Source organism: Phyllostomus discolor, chromosome 3, assembly GCF_004126475.2.
Source record: "Phyllostomus discolor isolate MPI-MPIP mPhyDis1 chromosome 3, mPhyDis1.pri.v3, whole genome shotgun sequence".
Taxonomy (NCBI): Eukaryota; Metazoa; Chordata; class Mammalia; order Chiroptera; family Phyllostomidae; genus Phyllostomus; species Phyllostomus discolor.
In genome coordinates, this window is record NC_040905.2 from 105,791,574 (window position 1) to 105,813,558 (window position 21,985).

At 48.2% G+C, this 21,985-nt stretch overlaps 1 protein-coding gene across 1 annotated transcript in view; it reads left to right on the plus strand.

Annotated features, from left to right (window-relative positions):
- The first annotated feature begins 6,890 nt into the window (after window positions 1-6,890).
- TEKT5 (tektin 5) overlaps window positions 6,891-21,985 on the plus strand; it is a 33,559-nt gene continuing 18,464 nt past the window's right edge. The window contains exons 1-5 of the mRNA XM_028529866.2: window positions 6,891-7,493; window positions 10,627-10,710; window positions 11,314-11,384; window positions 15,475-15,618; window positions 19,757-19,979. Coding sequence (XP_028385667.1) covers window positions 6,918-7,493; window positions 10,627-10,710; window positions 11,314-11,384; window positions 15,475-15,618; window positions 19,757-19,979 — 1,098 coding nt within the window. The 5' untranslated portion in view covers window positions 6,891-6,917. The remainder of the gene's footprint in view (window positions 7,494-10,626; window positions 10,711-11,313; window positions 11,385-15,474; window positions 15,619-19,756; window positions 19,980-21,985) is intronic.

The window sequence follows — 21,985 nt, forward strand, 5'->3', positions numbered from 1 at the left end:
ACAAATCGTGACTTTCCCTACTGTGGTTGGCGGGACAGGAAACTATTCCCAGCCCCATGGGAGCTCTGGGGATTGTTCCCTCTAATTCTTTTGGGTTGTTCTTTCCCCTGCACAGGGCTGTTCTGTCGCATGCAGGCACTGATCTTGCTCAGCTGAAAACCCAAGGACCCCTCTGCAAACCTCCAGAGCTTTCCCTGGGCAGCTCTTCCTTTTCCCCACTCTGTCCTTTGGACTCTAGCCACATTGGTGTCCCACCCCCGGCTCTGTCTCCTTAACTCCAGAAGAGATGCACCCCTGTGCCAAGGACTCTCACCTCCTTTGTTCTCCATCTCTCAGGGATGACTGTCCGTCATAACCTTATGTCCCTGTTGCCATCAATATGGAAATGAACACGTACACGCACGCGGTTCAGCACAGTGTATGTGTGTATGTGCAGGGACATTTCCAGAAACTTTGCTGGGTCACTGGACACCAGCCAGGGCCAGTGCTCTAAGCACCAGAAAGACACCTTTGGAAATTCAAAGTGAAAAATAAAATGCTTAATTATGAAAAACAGTTTTTGTTTCTAAATGATACATACCTAGGTGGATGCTGAATTCAAAGCAGCTTCTTTCTGGATTTTCTCTGTTTTCCCTGTGTGGGTCCCTATTTTGCTGGTTTTCTGAACACTGACTGGCTGCGAGGAATTGTGGCTGCGAGGAATTGTGGCTGCGAGGAAAGCACAGGTGAAAGATCCCTGCCGACCCATAGGGGTCACCCAAGGAGTGCTTGCTGCCTGGCTCGAGGAAGCTGCGCCAGACAGTGCGGCCCTAGCCGTCACCTTTCTTCTGCACACAGAGGGTTTTGCATTAAATTCACTGACGGGAGCTGCCCCTTCACAGCCCATGGAGGCCAGGCCGCCCAAGCAGCAGAGTGGAGGAGAGATCGCAATAAAATAGAGCCAATGCAATCCTGGGCGAGGGGCTGGGGGGGCGGGTAGGGGGGGAACTCCTTGTGGGGGGCGGGGTGGGGTCAGTCAGGTCTCCCCTCTCCTCAGCCTCCCCTACTCCACTCCCCACAGATGTTTCAGAAGAGAACGAGTTTTCTATGGGCATGGTGTAAAAGAGACTGAAAAAATCTTTTAGTAGGATCTCCAAACAGTGATGTGCCTGACAACACACAGAGTGGGTGATTTCATTGACATCTTCCCCTCTATACCTCAATTTTCCAGAAGGGTTGTGCTCCTGGTTAGTGTTTTAGTTTTGATAGAATTGACAAATACAAAGATTACATACTCAAAGGGCCTTACTTTTAGTATTTTCACTCTCTAAATTTTTAGAAGTTGATTCCTTTAGTCTTCTGGACAGAGTTTTCAGGTCTTACTATTCTTTTTTGGTTGAGCTGTGGCCAATTGTTTTCAATTTATTTTTCTCATTTAATGGCATCTGAAGTTCTATCACTTCATTTATTCACATACTCACGTTCTACTCACTCACCCATCCATCCATACATGCACCTATCCATCCATCTATCTATCCATCCACCCACCTGTCCATCCATCATCCACCCATTTCTTTCATTCATTCGGCAAACCCAAACTGTGCACCTACTGTGTTCCAGGTACCCAAGTAAGTACTGTGGATACAATGACGAGCAAAATCAAATAAGGTCCCTTCTCTCATAGAATTTATTTCAGGGCTTCCGCTACTCCAGGTATGTGTGGACCAGTCTCACCTGGGAGCTTGTAAGGAAAACATCTCTGGGCAGTCCTAGCCCTAGTCAACCAGCCCTGGCCTTTTAGCACGCTCTCCAGGCCATGTGAGGGCACAGGAACAAACGAGAGGCACAGGTAGGAGAATGCAGTGGGAACTTAAGTTTGGGTGATACAGAGAATTGTTTTTTAAGATTTAAATGCGTTAGAAATTGATGAGACCTTGGGAACAGCAGTGGTTTAGGAGATGCTTCAACCTGCCCCCTCAGGTCCGAGTCCTTCTCAGTGTGGACACTCGTCAGCACATCACTTTTGCCTGACTTTTTATCACCCAGCATCCTTTCCTATTGCTTACTGTGGTGGAAAGAATGGTGGTACCCTGAAGATGTTTACACCCTAATGTCTGGAAGCTGTGGTATGTTGCTTCACATGTCAAAGAAGACTTTACAGATGTGATTAGATTGAGAATCTCCAGAAGGGGTGATTCTCCTGGATTACCTGGGTGGGTCTAATATGGTCAGAGGGTCTTGTAAGAGGGAGGCAGGAGGGTCAGAGGGGAGAGACGATGCTACACTGCTAGGCTGCAGACGGAGGGAGGGGCCTCGAGCCAGAGGGGCCAGCAGCCTCTGGAAGCTGGAAAGGCCAGGAAAGGGATCCTCCGCTGGAGTCTCCATGAAGAACCAGCCCAGCCCATACCTTGATTTGAGCCCCTTATGGCTCTGAGAAGTTTGTGTTGTTTTAAGTCACAAACTTTGTGGCGATTTGTGACAGCAGCTGTAGGAAAGTCATACACTCACCACCAGCAGGATTCCAGGTTTAATAGAATGCTTTTTGATTGCTATAATAATCCCATTATTGCTCTAATGATTAGTCTGACTTCAGAAAGCCTGGACATGGAATCTGGCTTTTCCACTTCTTGACTAGGTGGCCTTCATTTATGAAACGGCTGGAGGGGGGCGAACCAAATCAGGGCTTCCACTGAGCTCCCCGGAGCTCACCTCCACTCCCCGCAGCCTGAGCACCCCAGGGCTCTTTGTGCCACGTGCCCTGCTCCTGTGGGGGAGTTTATTTGAAGACAACCTTCCATGTCAGAGAATGTGTTTGAAAACCACTGCATTTTTGAAATTCTTTATAATGTTGCAGGTAAAAGAGAAACCTGACTTCACTGAGCTCTTCTCTGAGCCCCCTGCCAACTCCACTGGAGGAGCTGGATTTTTATCTGGTTGTCCTCCCTCTCCCCCGGGAAACAGAGAGGGTGCTGCCTGAGCCATTTCTGGACACCAGCTGTGTGCCCCTGGGGAAATGAGTTCACCTCTCTGAGCCACAGTTTACCCACCATAAAATGAAGGTGTGACTAATGCCCAACTCCTGACATTATCAAAGGATAAAAATAAAAGGATGTGGTGAAGTGTGGTATAATAATAATAATGATGATGATACTGATACCGATAACAATTGCCTAACACCTACTACGCACTAAGTACCTTGCTGTGCCCTCACTTGATTCTTGAAACTCCTGTCCAAGGGCAGCACGGTTGCCATCACTGTCCAGGCCGGGAGGGGTGCGCAGCTGTGATGGCACTTGGGGGAAAGGCCACCTTTGCCCGAGCAACACCGATCAGATGTCCCCAAGTGCATCCTTCCTGCCACTGGAGCCCCTCAACCCACGGTCAGGGCCTTGCGACTGACATTGCTGTCCACAGGTGGAAGTAGGAGGGCAAGTACTTAACAAGCCTGGGAAAACAGATTCATTTGTAATCAAACCCCTTGCCAACTTTCCACCCCTCACATGACATAGATTCTTCTTTGTCTTCAGAGCCAGAAAAAATGCATGAGTCATATATATACATATATGAATGTACACATGTGTGTATATACTATATGTGTGTAAAAAATCCATATATTATAGGGTGCTGCAATAAACCTAACTGAAAGTTACCTCACAGAGTCATCTGATCACACATTTATAACTGGGCAGGTCACGGTGGGTAGTCACTCCCCAGGCCTATAACTTCTTAGTGAAAGGTTTACCTTTGCCTTAAGCCAGCCCTGCCCGTTGTTCTTGGGCACCTAGGTTAATGCACGTTTGGGATGCCAGAGTCATCCTCTTTTTCAGACCCCTCTGAAGTGTAACCACCTTCAAGAGAGCACATAACGTTGCTAACTATCCTGTAATCTGATCCCCACCTCTCTTTCTCCCACCTTCATGTAATCTTCCTTCCCTTTCCTCCTTAATTACAACTGTACAAAAGAAACTGCAAAACTGCTATTATTCGGAGCATTTGAGATCTTGCTTCCCAGCAGTGTTCTTCAGTTTGGCACAAATAAAATCTTATAAAAATTCTCTACGGTTTGGACATTTCTTTTGTTGACAATAACATACGCAGAGTCAAACATCAGGACTTTGAGATCTGTTCTTTTCTTCCAGGAGTCCCGTCTTGCTCAGGAAAGTCAAGCCAGGGCTCCAAAGTGCTGAAAGGCAGGTGGGCTAGTTTCTCTGGTGGCAGTTTCACTTTGTGGAGGGCTGACTGTCAGTGGGGTTTGTCCCTGCACATTTTGCCAGATCAATCAAGCAGGCGACCTGGAGTCCAGGGAAGGGAGGCCACAGATACTTCCAGCCTGCTTGGAGCTGTTCCTGCTGGAAGTCACCAAGGGACTTATCTTGCCAGTCTTTGTTTTTTTTCTAAGGCCCTACTTCCTCTCCGCAGTAGCCCTGTAGCTGGTGCGGCAGGCCGGCTGTGGTGTTCAATCTGAGCCCCCCCACCCCCACAGCACCGGTTCCCAGCAGAGGCAGACAGCAGGAGGAGACACTCCCGACTAACGTCCCTCAGTGTCCGAATTGAAAGCCATTGCCAGGATTCAGAGAAAACCCTGGCTGCTCCCCTCAGAGACCAATGGGGCAGGAAAAGCTTCAGGGCAATATACATACATGTAGAAATATACTAGTTGTCAAGTGTGTGTCTCGAGGCCCCCAGGACGAGGGAAACCTCCAAGACAATATATATCCAAGGAAAAAATACACATGTGCTTCCACCCTGTAACTTCTTCCAGAAGCTGTGCTTGGATGTGCCCAGAAACGTGTGAGGAAGGACACCGCTTGCATTTAGCGTCATGCTAAACGAGAGAGGCCAGGCTCGAAGGACTTCGATCCCACTCGAAGGACATCTCCAGGATCCCACTTACAGGGCATTCTCTGGGGACAGAGGGACCAGGAGGCTGGTGGTTGTCAGGGCTGGGGACACAGGGGAGAGTGCAGAGTGAGGGAATGCGCTCCTCCTGAGGGTGGCGGAGGCTCCTCTGTCAGACTCGGGAGACCGTGAGCCGAGAGGGTGACTGTGCTGTGTGGAAACTGCGACTCCATTAACCTGACTTAAAGACAGGCATGTGGAAGGACACTCACTGAACAGTGTCTGTGGCAGCGAAAGACAGGAAACAGCCTAAAGGCCCAGTCACAGCAAATGGTCAATGAGTCACAGAAACTCACACAATGGAGGGCCGTGCAGCTACGTACAAAAAATAAAAGACATGTTTATGGACCAAAATGAAGGGCTGTCCTAGAGCTATGGTTATATGGAAAACGGTGTGCGTCCTATGTACCATTTATGTAAAGAAGATACAGATTTATGTGTGTTTGTGTATGTATAGGGTATTTCTGGAAAATACAAAACTCTGACAATGGTAGTTGTATCTGGGAGACTGAAAGTAGCGAGGGGTGATGAGAAAGTCTAAATTTTACTTTTATACCATTAGATATTGCTCATATTATTGTTTTTACCTTGAAATTCAGGGCTTTAACAATGCCCTGAGTCTTCCTGGTCCACTTCGTGACTGCCCTCGACGTGCAGGCTCTTCCTGTGTGGAGCTCCCATTTCCAGGAAGGACCCTGCGAGGTGAGCACTGTAGGGTCCGAGGGGTCCGGACCCCACCCTGTGCGCTCATGTCGCCCTGTGGGAAGGGGGTGTCAAGGCCTTCTTCATAGGTTCTCTGTGAAAGTGAAATAAAGAAGTCTATGTAAAGCATCAGGTATAAGGAAGGTGCTTAATAAATGTTATTTCTCGCTGCCTTAGTCCTCTGATACCCACTCCCATTTTTCAGCTCTGGTTTTAGGCAATCGGGGAGGACATTCCCATTGGCCATCACACTCCACTAACAGGGACTATTTGAGGGTTAGAATCTTGTCTTTCCCATTTCAAAGGGGGAAACCAAACGCCCCTCTTACTCTAGACCTTGAGATTTTGTTGCCACTCCCACCAGATCAGGGGGCGGGGAACTTTCTTGATGGTATAAACATATTGATGTACAACAGAGGGTTGAATGCTTTTTCTGAAATGATAAAACTCTTCTTTGAGATGTTCATCTGTCATTCCCTCATTCAGTGGTGTGCTGGGACCTAATGGTGAACCAAACAGACAGGGTCCCTGCTGAGTCGCGGAGCTCATGCTCCCTCGCCCTCCCCTATCACAGTCGGGTTTATTGAAGTATAATTTGTTGTATACCGTGAAATTCCCCCTTTTTAGTGGGCAGTGCTACAGGTTTTGACAAACATGTTTAGTTGTGTACCCCTCACTGCAATCAAGATTTAGATCATACTATCACCATCCCCACATTTTTTTGTCCTCTCAGCCCCCTGGTAACTGCCTGTCTTCTGTCCACATGGATCTGCTGCTTCCAGAACGTCGTTTAGATGGAATCACACAGGATATGGTCTTTTGAGTGTAGCTGCTCCCACTTAGCTGAATACGTTTGAGATTTATCCTGTTGTTCTGTGTACCAAGAGTTCTTTCTGTGGATGTCCCACTTTGATGCCATCTTAGGGACAGAGACAGAAGGAGAACCACCCACCTTGACCAAACTGGCCCTGAACTGACTGACTGTGTTTTACTGGAGTGGACAACATTAAATTTTCTCCCATAGGCAGAGGTAGGTCTGGAAAGACAGATTTGATTGTTATGAGAAAATAGATAAATGTCATTTCTTGCACCTCCAACTCTGTGGATTGAGAACCTCACATTCACTTAGGTGATTTTTGGTGTGTTTTGACTGGGACAATATGGCCCCAGCTGGCCTGAAAGTGAGCGAGGGCCCCAGCAAAGCCCTGTCCCCCAGGCTTTATGACAACAGTGCAGAGTCACAGAGGTCCTGCAGTCCCCAGGGGTGCTCCTTCCCTTTGCTGTGTGCCTTGGCACCTGTGAGCAGTGTTTTGCCCTTTCAGGGCTGATGGGAGAGGATGGAGTTTCTTGGAACCGCTCAGACTGCCAGTTACTGTGGCCCCAAGAAAGCCTGTGGCTTCAGTGTGGTGCCTCCAGCTGTGACAGCCCCAGTGATCCAGGAATGTTACCAGCCCTATTACCTGCCTGGGTACCGCTACCTCAACTCATGGAGACCCAGCCTCTTCTACAAGGTCTCCAATGCCCAGACCTGCCTGGACAAGGGAGCCACATGCCACAGCTCTGTGAAGCCACCCATCACCCTGCCTGTGCTCCACTCGGCGCTCTTCTGTCGCTACAGCCCCCATGACTGGGACAGGTCCAACGAGCTGCAGATGCGCGGGGCTGAGGCCTCTCGGCTGTGGGCTGGCCGGCTGACAGGGGACTCCTTGCAGCTCATGCAGGACAAGGACCAGCTGACCCGCCAGATGCAAGAGGGGACCTGCCGGAACCTGGGCCAGAGGCTGTCGGACATTGGCTTCTGGAAGTCTGAGCTGAGCTACGAGCTGGACAGGCTTCTCAACGAGAACCGCGGCCTGGACACCATCAAGAAGCGGCTGGAATGTGCTGCTGAAGAGGCCAACTGTCCCCTGCAGGTGAGTGTGGGGCTGGGAGGGGGGCGTGGAGGCCGCCATGATGCAGCGCCTGCACTTTTTCTGAGTGAAGACAATGATGGTAGGCTCTTGGGGGTTGGTTTGAGCAGCGTCATCCTCTTAATCAGTTTTTAAGACAAAAAATGTAATCTTAGTCATTTTAAGATAGTCCCAGTCAAATCAGGGTTCCTTACAGTGAGTGGAATTTCTTTTCCTCTTTGGGGTTACCTGGAAATGAGAGTTCCATCAGGCATGTGTGTGGTGGTGGTCTGGAGAGGTCATGCTTACAATAACTGCTTTGTTTTTCTATGAAGTCCTTAATATCTGCTCACATACCCTATGATATTCACATTTATTTACTTACTGTTCCTCTCTGCACACTAGAATATAGGTACCACGAGGGCAGGAAGTTTTGTCTGCTTTGTCACCCATGTGTTTAAGACTGATACTCAGCTCTGATGTACCTGCACATCTCTGCTGGTTTTTTATGAGCAATGTCCGTGCTCACAGCCTGTTGACTATACCACTGGTTTGAATCTCTTCCCAGCCTAGCACAGTGTGGGGCACATAGGAGACAGTCAATGAGTATTGCTTAAATAAATGAATAAATATCTGAATATGGACATTCTCAAGACTCCCTTTGTCTCCCAGCATACCCTAGATGGGTAAGGATGGCTTTGGGCTGCATGGAAACAGGTACCTGACTAAAGCAACTCAACCAGACAGGAATTTCTTTTTCTGCCATAGTCAGAATTCTAGAGAGAAACAGAGCAAACATCTGCACTTGATGCCAAAAGGTAGCCAGGCTCCAATCTCTGCTTGGCCATCCTCAGCATGTAGCTGCTGTCCTACTGCTTGCAAGGGGGTTTCGTATCTCATATTGCAAGTTCCTGCTTGCAAGGAGCTTTGTCATATTTTCATGTGAGACAGGGAGGTAGGGGTAGGGCATTGTGCCAACTGTGTCTGTCTCTTTTTATGGGGAGTATCAGTTTTCCAAAAGGTGCATCATGTGATTCCATTTTTATCCCATTTGCCAGACTCACCTGGGCTCCCTGGCTTCAGGGAGTCTGGGTGTTTTACTCTGGGTTCTGGAGTGGACGTTGGGTAAGGAGCCTGCCTTGTGCTGGGGGAGCTGGTCTTGGCCACCCAGAATGATGTGTTGTGGCTCCCTGGAGCACGTGGGGACTCAGAACCTCTTGCCTGGAAACCCTCTGCAGCGGTTCCTGCTCCATGTCAGGTGTGGGGCTTCTGTAGGAGAGGTCCTGCCGCCAGATCCTCTGGGAGACATGGCACAGATTCCATCCACTACGGTGGGGTGGGGGGAGTCCTACTGTTTCCCAACAACCCCAGGTTTCTCCCTGGGAGGAGAGTGGGCAGGAATGCTGCTCAGAGACTGAGGGCAGCGTCCCAAATCTATGCTGTCCTCCCCTGCTCTCTCCCTACTCTCCCAGCCTGTCTGGAAAACTCAGCTCTGGCCCTCACATCCTGTGGCCTCCTCAGACAACCACGTGGTGGCACAGGGACCAAAGACATCTCAGTTCTCTCTGCTTCTCTCCATCTGCAGGGTCACTGCCTCAGTCCAGGTGCCTCTCACTGGGCAGTGGTGACCGCCTCCCTCCTGGCCTCCCCGTTCCTGTTCCCCTACAACCCATTTTCCAGACAGTGGCCAGACTTTAAATATTAAACTGGATCTTCCCACTTCCCCACTCAACCCCCCTCAGTGGCTTCCTAACGTGCCCTAATTAACATCTAAATTGCTAATCACAGCCTCCAACTGCATGAGGCAGTTTCTGCCCACCAGTCCATCCTCACCTTCTCCACTCCAGTCCCAATGGTTTTCTGTCAGCTCCTCCTCCTACCTTGGCCCTTGCACCTGCTGCTCCCTCTTCCTGCTGCATGATTCCCATTCATCTCTGCTGCTTCTCTTTGTTTAATTTAGGTCATGCATGGTGTGTGACCTCAGAGAAGTCGTCCCTGACCACCCTGACAACCTTACTCCCCACCAAGCCCCTACATCACCGTTTTCCTCACAACTCTTACCACAGTCAGAAATGATTGAGTTTATGTGTTTACGTGTGTGTGTTCTCCCCTCTCTGTGAAAACTCCAGCACAGCTGGGGCCATTGTGGAGTTTATTGCCATTTCCCCAGTGCCTTGACTGAAAGTGACATGGAGAAGGGGCTCAATAAATTCTTGAGGAATCAATGAATCCCTCTCTTCCCTGTGGTCCCAGATGCACTGGCATCCTGATACCAAGATGTGATGCTCCCCATTTCCTGCCCCACCCCCCATCCTTTGTGACATCACAGGCTAGTAGCCCATCGCCATTCTCAGTCTCATTGCAGGGCCTCCCTGAGCTGCCACTTCTGTCCTCTGTTCCGCTCTGCTCGTGTCCCCATGACAGTTGAAGGTCCATTGCTGGGTGGCAGGGTTTACTGGGCTTGGCCTTAGTCACTTTCCAAAGCTTCCCTCTCATTTAGAAATATCCAGGAACAGGTTTTCACATCCAGTTGACCCCTGGACAATGATGGGGTGAGGGGCATCAACTGCTCTTGCAGCCCAAAATCCTCATATAATTTTTCACTTCCCCAAAACTTAACCACTAATAGTGTACTGTTGATAGCCTTACTGATAATATAAACAGTCGATTAACCCATATCTTGTATAAACACATATAAGTATACTAAAGTAAGCTAGAGATGAGAAAATGTTATTAAGAAAATCCTAAGGGAGGGAAAATTACATCTACAATATTTATTGAAAAAAGATCTGCGTATAAGTGGACCCGTGTAGTTCAAACTGATGTTGAAGGGTCAACTTCAACCACAATTGGTATTCATAGATAATGTTAATTGCCAGTATTCTGAGTGCTTTACCCTTCTCAAGCTGACTTAACCCGCACAGCAAAACTGGTGCGATACACACCAATATTACACTCATCTGCCGTCATGGCATCTCATAGCCCCCTGACCCCCCTGCCAGAAACCCACTCAGATGCACAATGATGCGGCTACCTGAAGTGTCCAAGTTTCTCGGGGATAAAAGCAGACCATGGCCAAGAGAGATGTGAGCCCCTCCTCTCAGGGTCTAATAGACCACAGAAAGAACACCCAATTTCTCCTGTTTGGTTCCTGCAGGTGGCCCTGGAGTGTCTGTACCACCGAGAGAAAAGGATTGGGATCGATTTGGTCCATGACAATGTGGAGAAAAACCTTATTCAGGTAAGATGCCTCCTGGGTCGCCCAGTCCCTCAAGGTGGGAGGGAGGACCAGCTGGTCAGAGAATGTCCCGAGCTACCTGCTGGGAGCAGAGGCCCCATGTGTGAGCCCGTGCAGAGTTAGGGCTCAGAAAGCCTGGGTGGAGGGGGGCAAGGTTGTGGTTTAGGAACAGGGAGAAGGGTCATTTGACTTTTAGTCTTTTTATCTCCAAAATGTGGGTGCCATCTTCATCATAGTAGTAAAAAATAATAACTAGCATTAATTGAGCACCTACTGTATGTACTATTTGGTATGCATTATCTAATTCAGTGATAAAATATTTCATAAATGAGTAGTTGGAACAAAGTAGGTGGTAGATTTTCTTTTAACCTGGAAGTGTATAAAAAAGAAAAGAAGGTGGGCAACGTATGTGGAATTTCCATAGTCAACCCTCATCTGTCTAGCTCTGGGATCATGTGGGGTGAGGCAAGAAATGGACTCCACCCTGACATTTCAGTTTGTGGGGTCCAGGGTGGGCAATGGGAGGTGAGGGTGGGGACACTGGTCTGGGGGACAGGGGGCTGTGAGTTTTAAGGGGTGCTGTTCTTGCTGACATTTTCATTGCAGGAGGTAGATTTGTTAAAATGTTGCCAAGAACAGATGAGAAGACTAGCTCAAAGAATTGATATCCAGATGAGGTAAGGGCTGCTTTCTCTCCTTCTTAGAGTTTGTATCGTGGGGAAAGCCAGATGAACCCCCGGCTCTAGGTGGTTCTCATGGTCAGTGGTATCCTGGGAAGTGTTTAACAACTAGCTCCCTAGGAAGGAAAAAAAACCCTGATTTGGAGCATTTGACAATTTCAGTGGTATAAATGCTGCCATCATAGCTGATTTCATTCTACCAGTAGGATGTTACTGAGATGTGCACATTGATTCCCATGAGTCAGCACATCACTGGTTGTTCCCGTTTGCAATGAGAGCCTCAGCAAAAGAAATCGTTCTCACTGTGGCCTCCTCACTGTGGCTGCGTCATGTGAGTTCTGAACCTTGGGAAATGGCAGAGAGTGGGTAGCATTAGACATCAAGGTGAGAGGCAGGGGCATCTCCAGAGTAGAGCTGGTGGATGCCTGAGCAGAGATCCTTCAAAAGGAATCAGCTTTTAGTTCTTGGAAGATTATGTAACTGGTACCATGACAAGCCAAGAGGCTCCCTCATAATTAAAGGGAGGCTTGAGTTTTACAAGGCTTGGAGCCCTAGCTAATACCTTGGCTCCCAGCTCTTCCAGAGGCGGCCTTCCTGCCTGGCTCTTGACCCGGGCACTTGCTTTTAACTCATGCAGGGCACACAACTCTACTAGCTTCTCTATTTACTCAGATAGGATAGCAGGAGGTAGGCTGGCAACCTTTTCAGGGCTTCCCTCCTTGCTGTGTGTGGCTCATTGGCAGCCCAGATGGAATGTTAAGAGGCCAGGCAGCTTGCAAATAGGCTCTAGGGGTGCCTTGGCCTGCTGTACCCCGGGAACAGCAGTCACCTCCCCCCCTCCACCACCACCACAGCAGTCCCTCAACTCCACTGAGGCAGTGAGAACTGGGTGGCAGGGATTGCAGAGACTCGCCCAGGGCAATACAGCATCCAAGGCAGTGTTGAAAAGCTACCAGCAGAACTGAAGGCGAGGTTGGGGGCAGAGCCGAATGAGGTGCAAACATAGCATCTCACTGAATGGATGAAAGCAGGGTTAAATCCTGTCACCTGTGTGCCTCTGTCCCGACTTCTGATAATTCCACCCTCCACTTGGATTGCTGTTTGCCTAGTGTTTGTCTATACACTAATTCACTTTTTAAAAACCTTATATACTTGAATTTAAACAAAAATGTGGGTAGGTGAATGCCTTTATTGTATTTTTACAATGACTTTTTTTGGCAAGAGCAAATGGTTTTCCTTTTGTTGTTGACATAAGGCTGTGACAAAACTCGGTGTTCAGGAGTCAAGAGAGCTCAAGTTTGGGGAACAGGACAGTTTGAACTGACAAAGTGAGCAATAGGCCAGACTTGAAACTGGGGAGCTGGACCCCAGGAGAGAAATTCTGAGACTAGGGTTGGGGGAGGCTACTTGTACAACCCCAGACAATGAAGGACATGGCGGGAGGGTTGGGAGAACCAGAGAGACTGAAACAGATCAAGACAGTCCCATCACCTGGGAGATGGAGTCAGCACTGAGAGAGAGAGACAACATGAAGTGGTCAACAGAGATGGGAGGGGGGTGTCAGGGAGACAGAGGGACAGAGAGGGACAGAGGAGAGACATAGTTGTGCTCAAAAAAGAGAAATCAAGGGGTGAGTTAGAAACAGAGAAAAGCAGAGGTGGAGAGGGGCAGACACGGAGAAACAGGAAGAGAAAGCAGGGGATGCTGGAATGGACACTGGGAGATGCACCAGCTGAGGCAGAGGGTTGGGGGTGGGGAGCATTCCCTTCTGTGGGACCAGAGGCTGGGCCACCCTGGATAGAGACTGTTCTGTCTCAGGGAGCAGCCCGTTTGTCAGAGAATGCCTATCCTCCTGCAGGGAGGCAGCCTGTGTTGTCACGAAGCCTAATTAACCTAGAAATGGCCAGACCTTTATTATCAGTATGTCCTGGCTGCCTGTAGGGAGGTTCTGCTGTTGACCTACTCAGGTGGCTAACCTGGCATAGGCAGGCCTGGACTTATTGACTTGTGGTTTTCCTCAAGTCAGGGTGAGGCTGGAGGCCCCTGTCTGGGCAGGACCATGTTCTCAGCTCCCCAGCCTTCCGTGCAAAGCAGAAAAGGCTCTTCCTGATTGGGCGGGAGCCAAGTTCTGGCTTTTTCTGGTGGATAAACAACTGGGTGAGCCTTGACACTAGCAGGGCTTGCTGTCTTGGGCCAAGGAAGGGACTCAGGGGCTGTCCCATCTTTCTCCAGGCCTCATTGTCAAGGGCCAAGAGTCTGGACCAGCTCACCAGGGATTCTGAGGCCCCAGGATGCCTCCTTCTGCCCCAACATCATCCCGAGTGTCCTGATAGGTGTGGGCCCACCATCAGGATTTAATGTTCCTGCTCCTGGCCTGTTTGTAGCCCCTCACCAGCTCCCAGGATCCATAGCAGAAAAAGAAAGTGGCAAAAGGATGGAGATAGAGAAGGAAGAAGGAGAGAGAGAGAGAGACAGAGACCCTAAGGCAGAGAGAAATCAAGAAAGATGAGGCAGAAAGAGATAAAAATGTGAGAAAGAGAAACAGAGGAGGGGAGAGAGAATGAGAGGATGCAGAAGGGGAAAACAAGAAGCCAATGCAAGATGTGCACCCATCATTCTAGTTGGTATCGGGATATCAGCTTGCTGAGTCAGAGTTACTCCCTTGTTCTCTTTCAGTTCTTCTAAGCACTTCAGGGCGAAATTCCCAATCGATGCTTAGGTGTTTTTAACACTGACTAATCTCTTTTTTGAACAAGAGGGAAACAAAAAAGTTTCAGGCTTACAGCCTTCTAGAGACAACGGATTCTAGCTAGGATTCTGTTAGTGCTTACTTAGTATTTATGTTTGAGGTGACCCATTAATGGAAAGAATTATTGTTTTTTTTTAAGACAGTGATGGAAATTTTCCCTTTAAATACATTTATGGTATTTATATTTTAAGTGATTTAATACAATGATAAGTAGGACGTAACTAATAGTGTATGTACTTTGGGACTATGACAAGAATCATGAACGTGGTTCCCCAATGACTAGAATTTGGCAAACAGGGGTCTTTGAGTCTAAGCTTCTTAACCAAGATACCAGCCCTGTAGGTTCAAGTTCTGGTCCCCGACTTATTGTCCTCTCATTTCCTCTGCCCAGTCCCTGACTCTGCCCAGTCCTGGACTCCACCCAATCCTGGACTCTGCCCCATCTCTAACTCTGCCCAGTCCGGGATTCTGACAGCCTTACTGAGCTGCTTATAGATCCCTAAACACCTGGAGGTCTCTAGCTCCTCTGCTTTTGCACATGTGGTGTCCTCAGCTTGGAATGTTCATGCCCCCACCCAACTTTGTCCACAATTTCTACTCCTATTATTAGGAAAAGCCAGCTTAGTACCTCCCTGGGAAGCCTTCCTTGATTACCCCCTCACCCTGAGTTAATATTACTTGGTATCCTTTACAAACCTGCAATGTTGTCCTTACCATTCTGTACACATGTAGTTTTACTATATTTATTTACACAAGTCTGTGAGCGATGTGAAGGTAAGTGACTGGGTCTTATTCACATCTTTTCCTTCTGTGCCAGCTGTAGGATGAGATACATGATTTAAAGCCATACCAGGCTTTGTTCAAAGTATGAATTCATATCTTCTAAATCAGGTCAGCACACTACAGCTGAAGGGCCAACTCTGGCCCACCACTTGTTTTTGTAAATAGAGTTTTATTGGAATGCAGCCATACCCATCATTTACATATTATCTGTGACTGCTGTCTGCATAGCTGAAAAGCTGCTACCAGACCATATGACCCACAAAACCTAAAATATTTAGCATTTGACCCTTTACAATAAATGTTTGCTCACCCCTGTTCTGATAACAACAGGTCTGCTTGGATTGGAAGGAGGCCCTGGGTATGTGGTGAGGGCATCAAAGTGGGAAGAGGCCTGAGAAGCTGCTGGGGGTGGACAGAGCACCCTCCTGGGAGTCCAAAGACTTGGCTTTCAGCAGTGGCTCTGCAGCAACCTCCCATGTGCTCTCGGGTGAGAGGCTCTTGGGTTAGTGCATAATCCAGGGATAAATCCTTGACAATGCCCCTGCCCCCACCCAGGGATAACCGAGATGCTCAGCATGCTCTGGAGAGGGACCTTGAAGACAAAAACTCAGCGCAGTTTATTGATGAAAAATGTTTTAACCTGAGGAACACATCAGACTGCATCAGCTACTTCCATGGCGTGGAGAAGGTGGATGGCACGTAAGTACTGGGCTCTTGGTCCCCATCTGCCCATGCCCAGTGGGAGTGGGGGTTTCTGAGTCTGCTCCTGCCAAGCAGCCTTAAAGGGGCATCATTCACCAGTCAAGTGAGAGGCAGTGTGGTTGAATGGGAATCCGTGGTTGCAACCCACAACATCCAACTCTGGCTAAAAACTTAAGACAAGTTGGAATTTATTGGAAGGCTTCAGGGAGCCACGAGGGAAAGGCTGGAGCGGAAGGCTCTGGCAGCTTAAACAAGCGAGCGAGGAAGTGAGAGCTAATCAGCCCTTTTGTCAGAGCAACACTGTCGTTTCATTCTTGCCCCACTTTGCCCAAGATTCAGATTCCAGCAAGATAGAGCAAACGATCGGCTCAGTGAGGGTCACACAACTGCTGCTGCTGGGCCAGGACATGCCGAGACACCTCAATTGGCAATGCCACCAAACAATTCCCAGAATAAAATGGTAGTAACCAGAGGGAGGAGGAATTCGAGCTCAGCCAGGAGAGCCAATTGATGTTCACCATCACTGGTGGTGGTTAAGAGTGGATTCTACAGCCAGGCTGTTGGCCTCAAATCCAGCCTCTACACTAGCCCTTGAGGTAAATTACTCAACCCCTCTGGGCCCCAGTTTCCTCATCTATAACACTGGAATAATAATAGTCCCCAACTCCCACCGTTGCTATGAGTATGAAAAGGTGGGTGTGTGAAGTGCTGAGAACAGAGCCTCCGGTAGGGGAATGACAACAGCCAACAATTACCGAGAGCTTGCTGTATGACCTCATTTTCTCATCACAGCAGCTACTAGCTGAGTGCCTTCTGTATGCTGGCCACTGTGATGGGCATGTCACAACAACCTAGAACTTTATGCAGAACTAAAGTATGCTTTCCCAACTGGTAGTTTGAAAGCTGGGGAGAGAGGGGGGTGGTTCTGGGTACAGACAGAGGGTGGTGTCTCTCTTGTTCCCTTTAAAAAATTTTTCTAGCACATAGATTTGTGTTTGTCACATAGTAGATGTGCAATAAATATTTGTTGAATGAAAATGCGTGAAAGGGGGAAGTGAGGGAAAGGAGGACAAAAGGAAGGAAGGGAGGGGAAAGGGAAGAGAGGAAAGGAGTTTGTTGGTAGTCTCCTGGACCATGCCCAGGGTCACCTTCTGGATCTTAGTAAACATAGAAGTGTTGAGAGGATGCTTTGGGGTTTTCAGCAATGATGCCTGCTGGGGATCTTTCTTTTGCTAACAAGGTTGATGCCCCCATAGTGCTGGCAAGGTGAGTAGGACTTAGGGGGCTCAGTGCCTTCGCCCACAGCCACCCACAGATGCCTCCCTGACACTTGAGCAGGCAGGTCGCATGCCCAGGAGGGGCTGCTATTTAAAGTTCCTCCCCCAGCACCCCCACTGCTGTTTGTGGTGACTAATCGCTCCCCAGATGTGCTAGCTCAGGGCTGTTATTTGGGGTTTCTCAGAGCAGGGCCATGTCTAGGCAGCTGAAAGGATGTTTGGAGACTCTGAATTGCAGTGTCTGTTTATTGCAGTTCTCATTGGCATGAATTAACTGATGATGATGGTGGTGATGATGATGATGATGGTGATAGTGGATGCCTTTTACCTGATGTTTGCTACACCCTGCTGACAGATTTACACACAGCATGTTATGAATCATAAGTATTTATCAAATACATTTTGATAAAAGTGTTTATTATTGTCAGGTGCTATGATAGGGGCTTCATATTCACTCAACAAATACAGGGGGTAGGCGTCATTATTGCCCATTTACAATGAGGAAACTAAGGCTCAGACAGGTGAGGTGACGGGCCCACACTCACACAGTGAATGGCAGAGCCACAGTCTGAGCCCACATGGATGGACACTGTGCCTGGGTGTTTTGTCTGGGTGCCTTTCTGTCTCCCCAGCAAAGCCTGTGGACTCTGCCATCTTTAGTCTTCAGAGGACACAGGCTACAGGAAGCCGTCCCACCCGCTCCTGAGGCACACCACCTGCGAGGAGACAGGCTGCCTCTGGCAAATTCTCCCCAGGGAGAGTGTGATTAAGCCAGTTGTTTTCTCTGAGGAGCTCAGCTGTCTGCTCCAGAGGGGGGTGAGGGCTCAGAGGTTGCTGCCTTGACATTGACGGTGCCCCATTCAGCACTGGGGTACATCTGCTGGTCTCTATCTGCTGTCCTTGGTGCCTCCACCTTCGTCATCTGATGGTGAGTAGCTGTGTGACCTTGGAAAAGACACTCACCTCAGGTCTTTGTTGACTGAAAGCTTTGGATCAGACACAGTGCCCCTCCCATCTCCAGAAGTCTGAGAGACCCCTGTTCATTGCTTGCTTTTAACTCCTGCAAAAGCCAGACTAAACAACCATGTATTATATGTTTGCACATTTCTATTCACGATGCAATCTAAGTGTGATTTAAAATGTTTGAGAAGAGACTTCTATTTCATAAGATTCAGTCTCTTTTTTCCTACTGTCTGAGAATAAAAATCTACTTTACTTAGTAACTGGAGAGACTTCCTGGCTAGAAAAGACCTTGAAAAGTTAATGCATTTCCCTCCTTCTCAAAGGCTTCCCAGAGAACAAAACTCTTGTTGGTTGCTTGTCGTAGGGATTTACATACCTGCGGGAAGAACTTTATCTTGCCTAAACTGAATCCCTTATGAATCACCACCTCTGAGAAGTCTTCCCTGCCTGCCCTTTCTAATGTAGCCCGTGTTTCCTTTCATTTCCTAGGTTGATTCCTTAGCTGCCTGCTGCAGAGGAGGCTGCCCTCTGCGGAGTGCCTTTCTTGGCTCTTTGCCCTCTGGTTTCCAGTTGAGTTAACCAATAGGAGGGACACCAGCAGTAGCTGGAGGGAGGACAGAGGAGAAAGCTGTTGGGCATTTATCCTTCCTTGCTCCTTCTCTCCCCCCTCCCAGTGACTCTCCAGGCCTTCTCCTCTCCGACCTGCCCCTCTCCTCTACTCTTCACAGCTGGGGTGATGACAGCTTAGTGCAACTGGTAATCCATGGGCACCTCCACCCTCTCTGAGTATAAATTCCATTGATTTCCTTCTACGACCCTGACACATAATAATGGCCCCTTTCCATTTGTCTCTCTTTTGTCATCCTGCTCCTAAATTCCTTTATAGCACATAATCCCTCATGTAAACATCTTATCTATTGTCTGTCTCCCTCCACTGGATATTTATCACCATGAGGTCAGGGATGTTGCTGTTCTTGTTTATGGCTCTATCTTGAGTGCCTAGAACAAGGCTTGGCACGTGGTAGGGGTTCAAAGAGCATTTGTTAAACAAAGAAGTCAGTGCATTAGCATGGTCCCTGAATTGAAGGGACTCTGCAGCCAGCATTGTGCCCTCTGTCTCTATGATTTTGTGGTGGCAGTGGAGGAAGTGTTACCAAAAAGAACCTTTCCAGGGAATCTCTTCAGAGAGATAACTCACCTATAACTCACCAAGGAAAGCAGCCGTTCTCTCCAGGTTGCAGTGGCTTCACCTATAAGTAAGGAGGTTGGATTAGCCCAGTGGTTCTCAGCTGGGGCCATTGTGCCTCCTCCCCTAAGAGACTCTGGGCAACATCTGGAGACATTTTTGGTTGTCACACTGGAGAGGCATTGCTACTGGCACCTGGTGGGTAGAGGCCAGGGATGCTACTAAACATCTCATAGTGCACAGGACAGCCCCCACAACAAAGTTTGATCCCCAACCAAATGTCAAGAGTACTGAGGTTGTCCAGGCTGGTATAGCTCAGTTGGTTGGAGCATCTTCCCATAACCAAAATGTTGCAGGTTCGATTCCTGGTCAGGACACAAAATGTTGCATGTTTGATTTCTGGTCGGGGAAGGTTGAGGGTTCATCCCCAGTCCTGACATGGGCACGTGTGACCCCTGGTCTGGACACGTATGACCCCTTGTCTCAGTGCAGATTCCTGGGTGTGTACAAAGGCAACATTGATGCTTCTCTTGCATTGATGCTTCTCTCTCTCACTCTAAAAAAGCAAATGAAAAATGTCCTCAGATGAGGATAAACAAAACAAAAAAAGAGTGCTGAGGTTGAGCAACCCTGGACTGGGAGATCCCCAAGTCCTGCCACAAACCCTCGATCCTCCCCTGTGCTAAATTTGTTCTTGTGCCTCTTGCAGGATCTCTGTGCCTGAGACCTGGGCCAAGTTCAGTAATGACAACATCAGGCACTCGCAGAACATGCGAGCCAACTCCATCCGGCTGCAGGAGGAGGCCAAGAACCTCTTTGAGACCTTGTCAGATCAGATGTGGAAGCAGTTCACTGACACCAATCTGGCTTTCAATGCTCGCATCTCCGAGGTCACGGATGTGAAGAATAAGCTGCAGATGCAGCTGGCTAAGGTCAGTCAGTGAGATGTGCCTGAGGACTGTTGTCCACTCGGTCACACTCTCACCTTCCTTCTGTGGTCTCAGCAGCATCTGGCCAAGCTGTCCACCCACCCCTGCCGCTGAAAAGGCTGCCCTTGTCCCACAGTCTACAAGTGTGTCCAGCCCAGAATGGGGCAGGTGCTTTGAGCTTCCCAGGAAGACTTGAGCATCTAGGAGTAATCTACCTTGTTCTCTGGGTGTTGGAGCATAGAGCTTGGCTTGGCTGTCACCATAGCCCCCAAAGGCTACTTGCTGATGGCCCCCAGGGCCAAGGGAGACCCAGGAACCATGTCTGAGCAGATCATCTCCACTCTTTGAAAATGATCTTTTGACCTTCAAAGGCTTCAACAGCAACAGGACCCTGTGTGGAGGAGTGGGGTGCCTTTTGAATTTGAGGAGCACAAAGGATGGTCTAATTTGTCACTATCTCCTGCTACTCCCACACTGACATGCCCCTTTCACTACTCCCTTATTCCAATGTGTCATGCTGTTTCACTCCTCTGTGTGAAATTTACCCTCCCTGCTCAATGTAAATTTAGAGAGCCTGTTGGATGCCAGAGCTTCACTCCTGGTTCAGCCTTGTGCCCCTACCACTTGGTATGCTGCCTGGCACAAAGAAGACACTCCTGAAATCTTTGTGTGATGAATGAAAAGAATTGCAATGATGAGTTTTGAGCTGATGTTGAATGATGTATGAATGAGTGAATGCTTTTAATTTTAAGCACCTTTCTTTTTCATTTTTGTAGGGAAAAATCGTTTTTATATTGCAGTAGGATATACATAAAAGTTACCATTGTCTTAGTCCCTTGGGTTGCCATAACAAAAATCCCACCAACTGGGTGGCTTGTAAACAACAGAGATTTATTTCTCACAGTTCTGGAGGCTGAGAAGTTCAGGATCAAGGCTCCAGCAGATCTGGTGTCTGGTGAAAACCTGCTTCTTGATCATAGACTTGTCTTCTCCCCCAGGAAAGGAGCGCCGAGAGGTCTCTTTTACAAGGTCACTAATCCCATTCACAAGCCTGTGGATGGCATAATCACCCCTCAATGACTCCACCTCCTAGTACTTTCCCAGTGGGGATTTTGTCTCAGTGTGTGAGTTTGGGGACACACAAACTTTTAGTTCGTAGCTACTGAGCTATGACAGTACTTACTGTTCAGTGGTCCCAAGTACCTTCGCATTGTTGTGTGACCATCGCTGCCATCCATCTACGCAGCTTTTTTCCATCTTCCCCAACTGAAAGAACTTTGCATTTCAACTTATACCTTTTAAACAATAACCCCCATTTCTCCTTCCCCAGCCCCAGGCAGCCAACATTTTACTTTCTCTGTCTGTGAATGTGACTGCCCTATGTACTTCATTTAAGTAGTCATACATACAGTATTTGTCTTTGTGTGACTGACCTTTTTCACTTAGTGAAATGTATTCAAGTTTCATCCACATTGTATCCTGTGTCAGAACTTCCTTTCTGTAAGTCTGAATAGTAGCCCATTGAATGTATAGACCACATTTTGTGTGTTTATTCACCCGTTGATGGACACTTGGATTGCTCCCACCTTTTGGATGTTGTGCAAGTGTTTTCATTTAATGAGCATTTCATTTGGTAGATCAAATACCTTGTATTGTCGTGTTTATGGCATGAAGTCTGAGGCCTGGGGGTGACTTGGGACGGCTCCTCTGGTGGGTCTGGGTGGCTCATCTGTGGAACAGAGAATAAGAATTCCTACCTGGTGACATTATTGTGAGGATTAATGAGTGGATCTCTATGCACATAGTAAACACTTAATTAAAAGGTAACAAGTATTGATATTATTATCAATGGGAAGAAAAAGGATCTTTTGGGTGGAGGTGGGGAGCAAAACCTTTTCCGTTTCCAAATTTCTCTGGAGAAGTTTTGAAATATTACTAGCAGCCTAATCACTACTGATCAGAGAGTTTTTGCAACCATGTGGATTTTAATTGATAGGCATTATATAGTC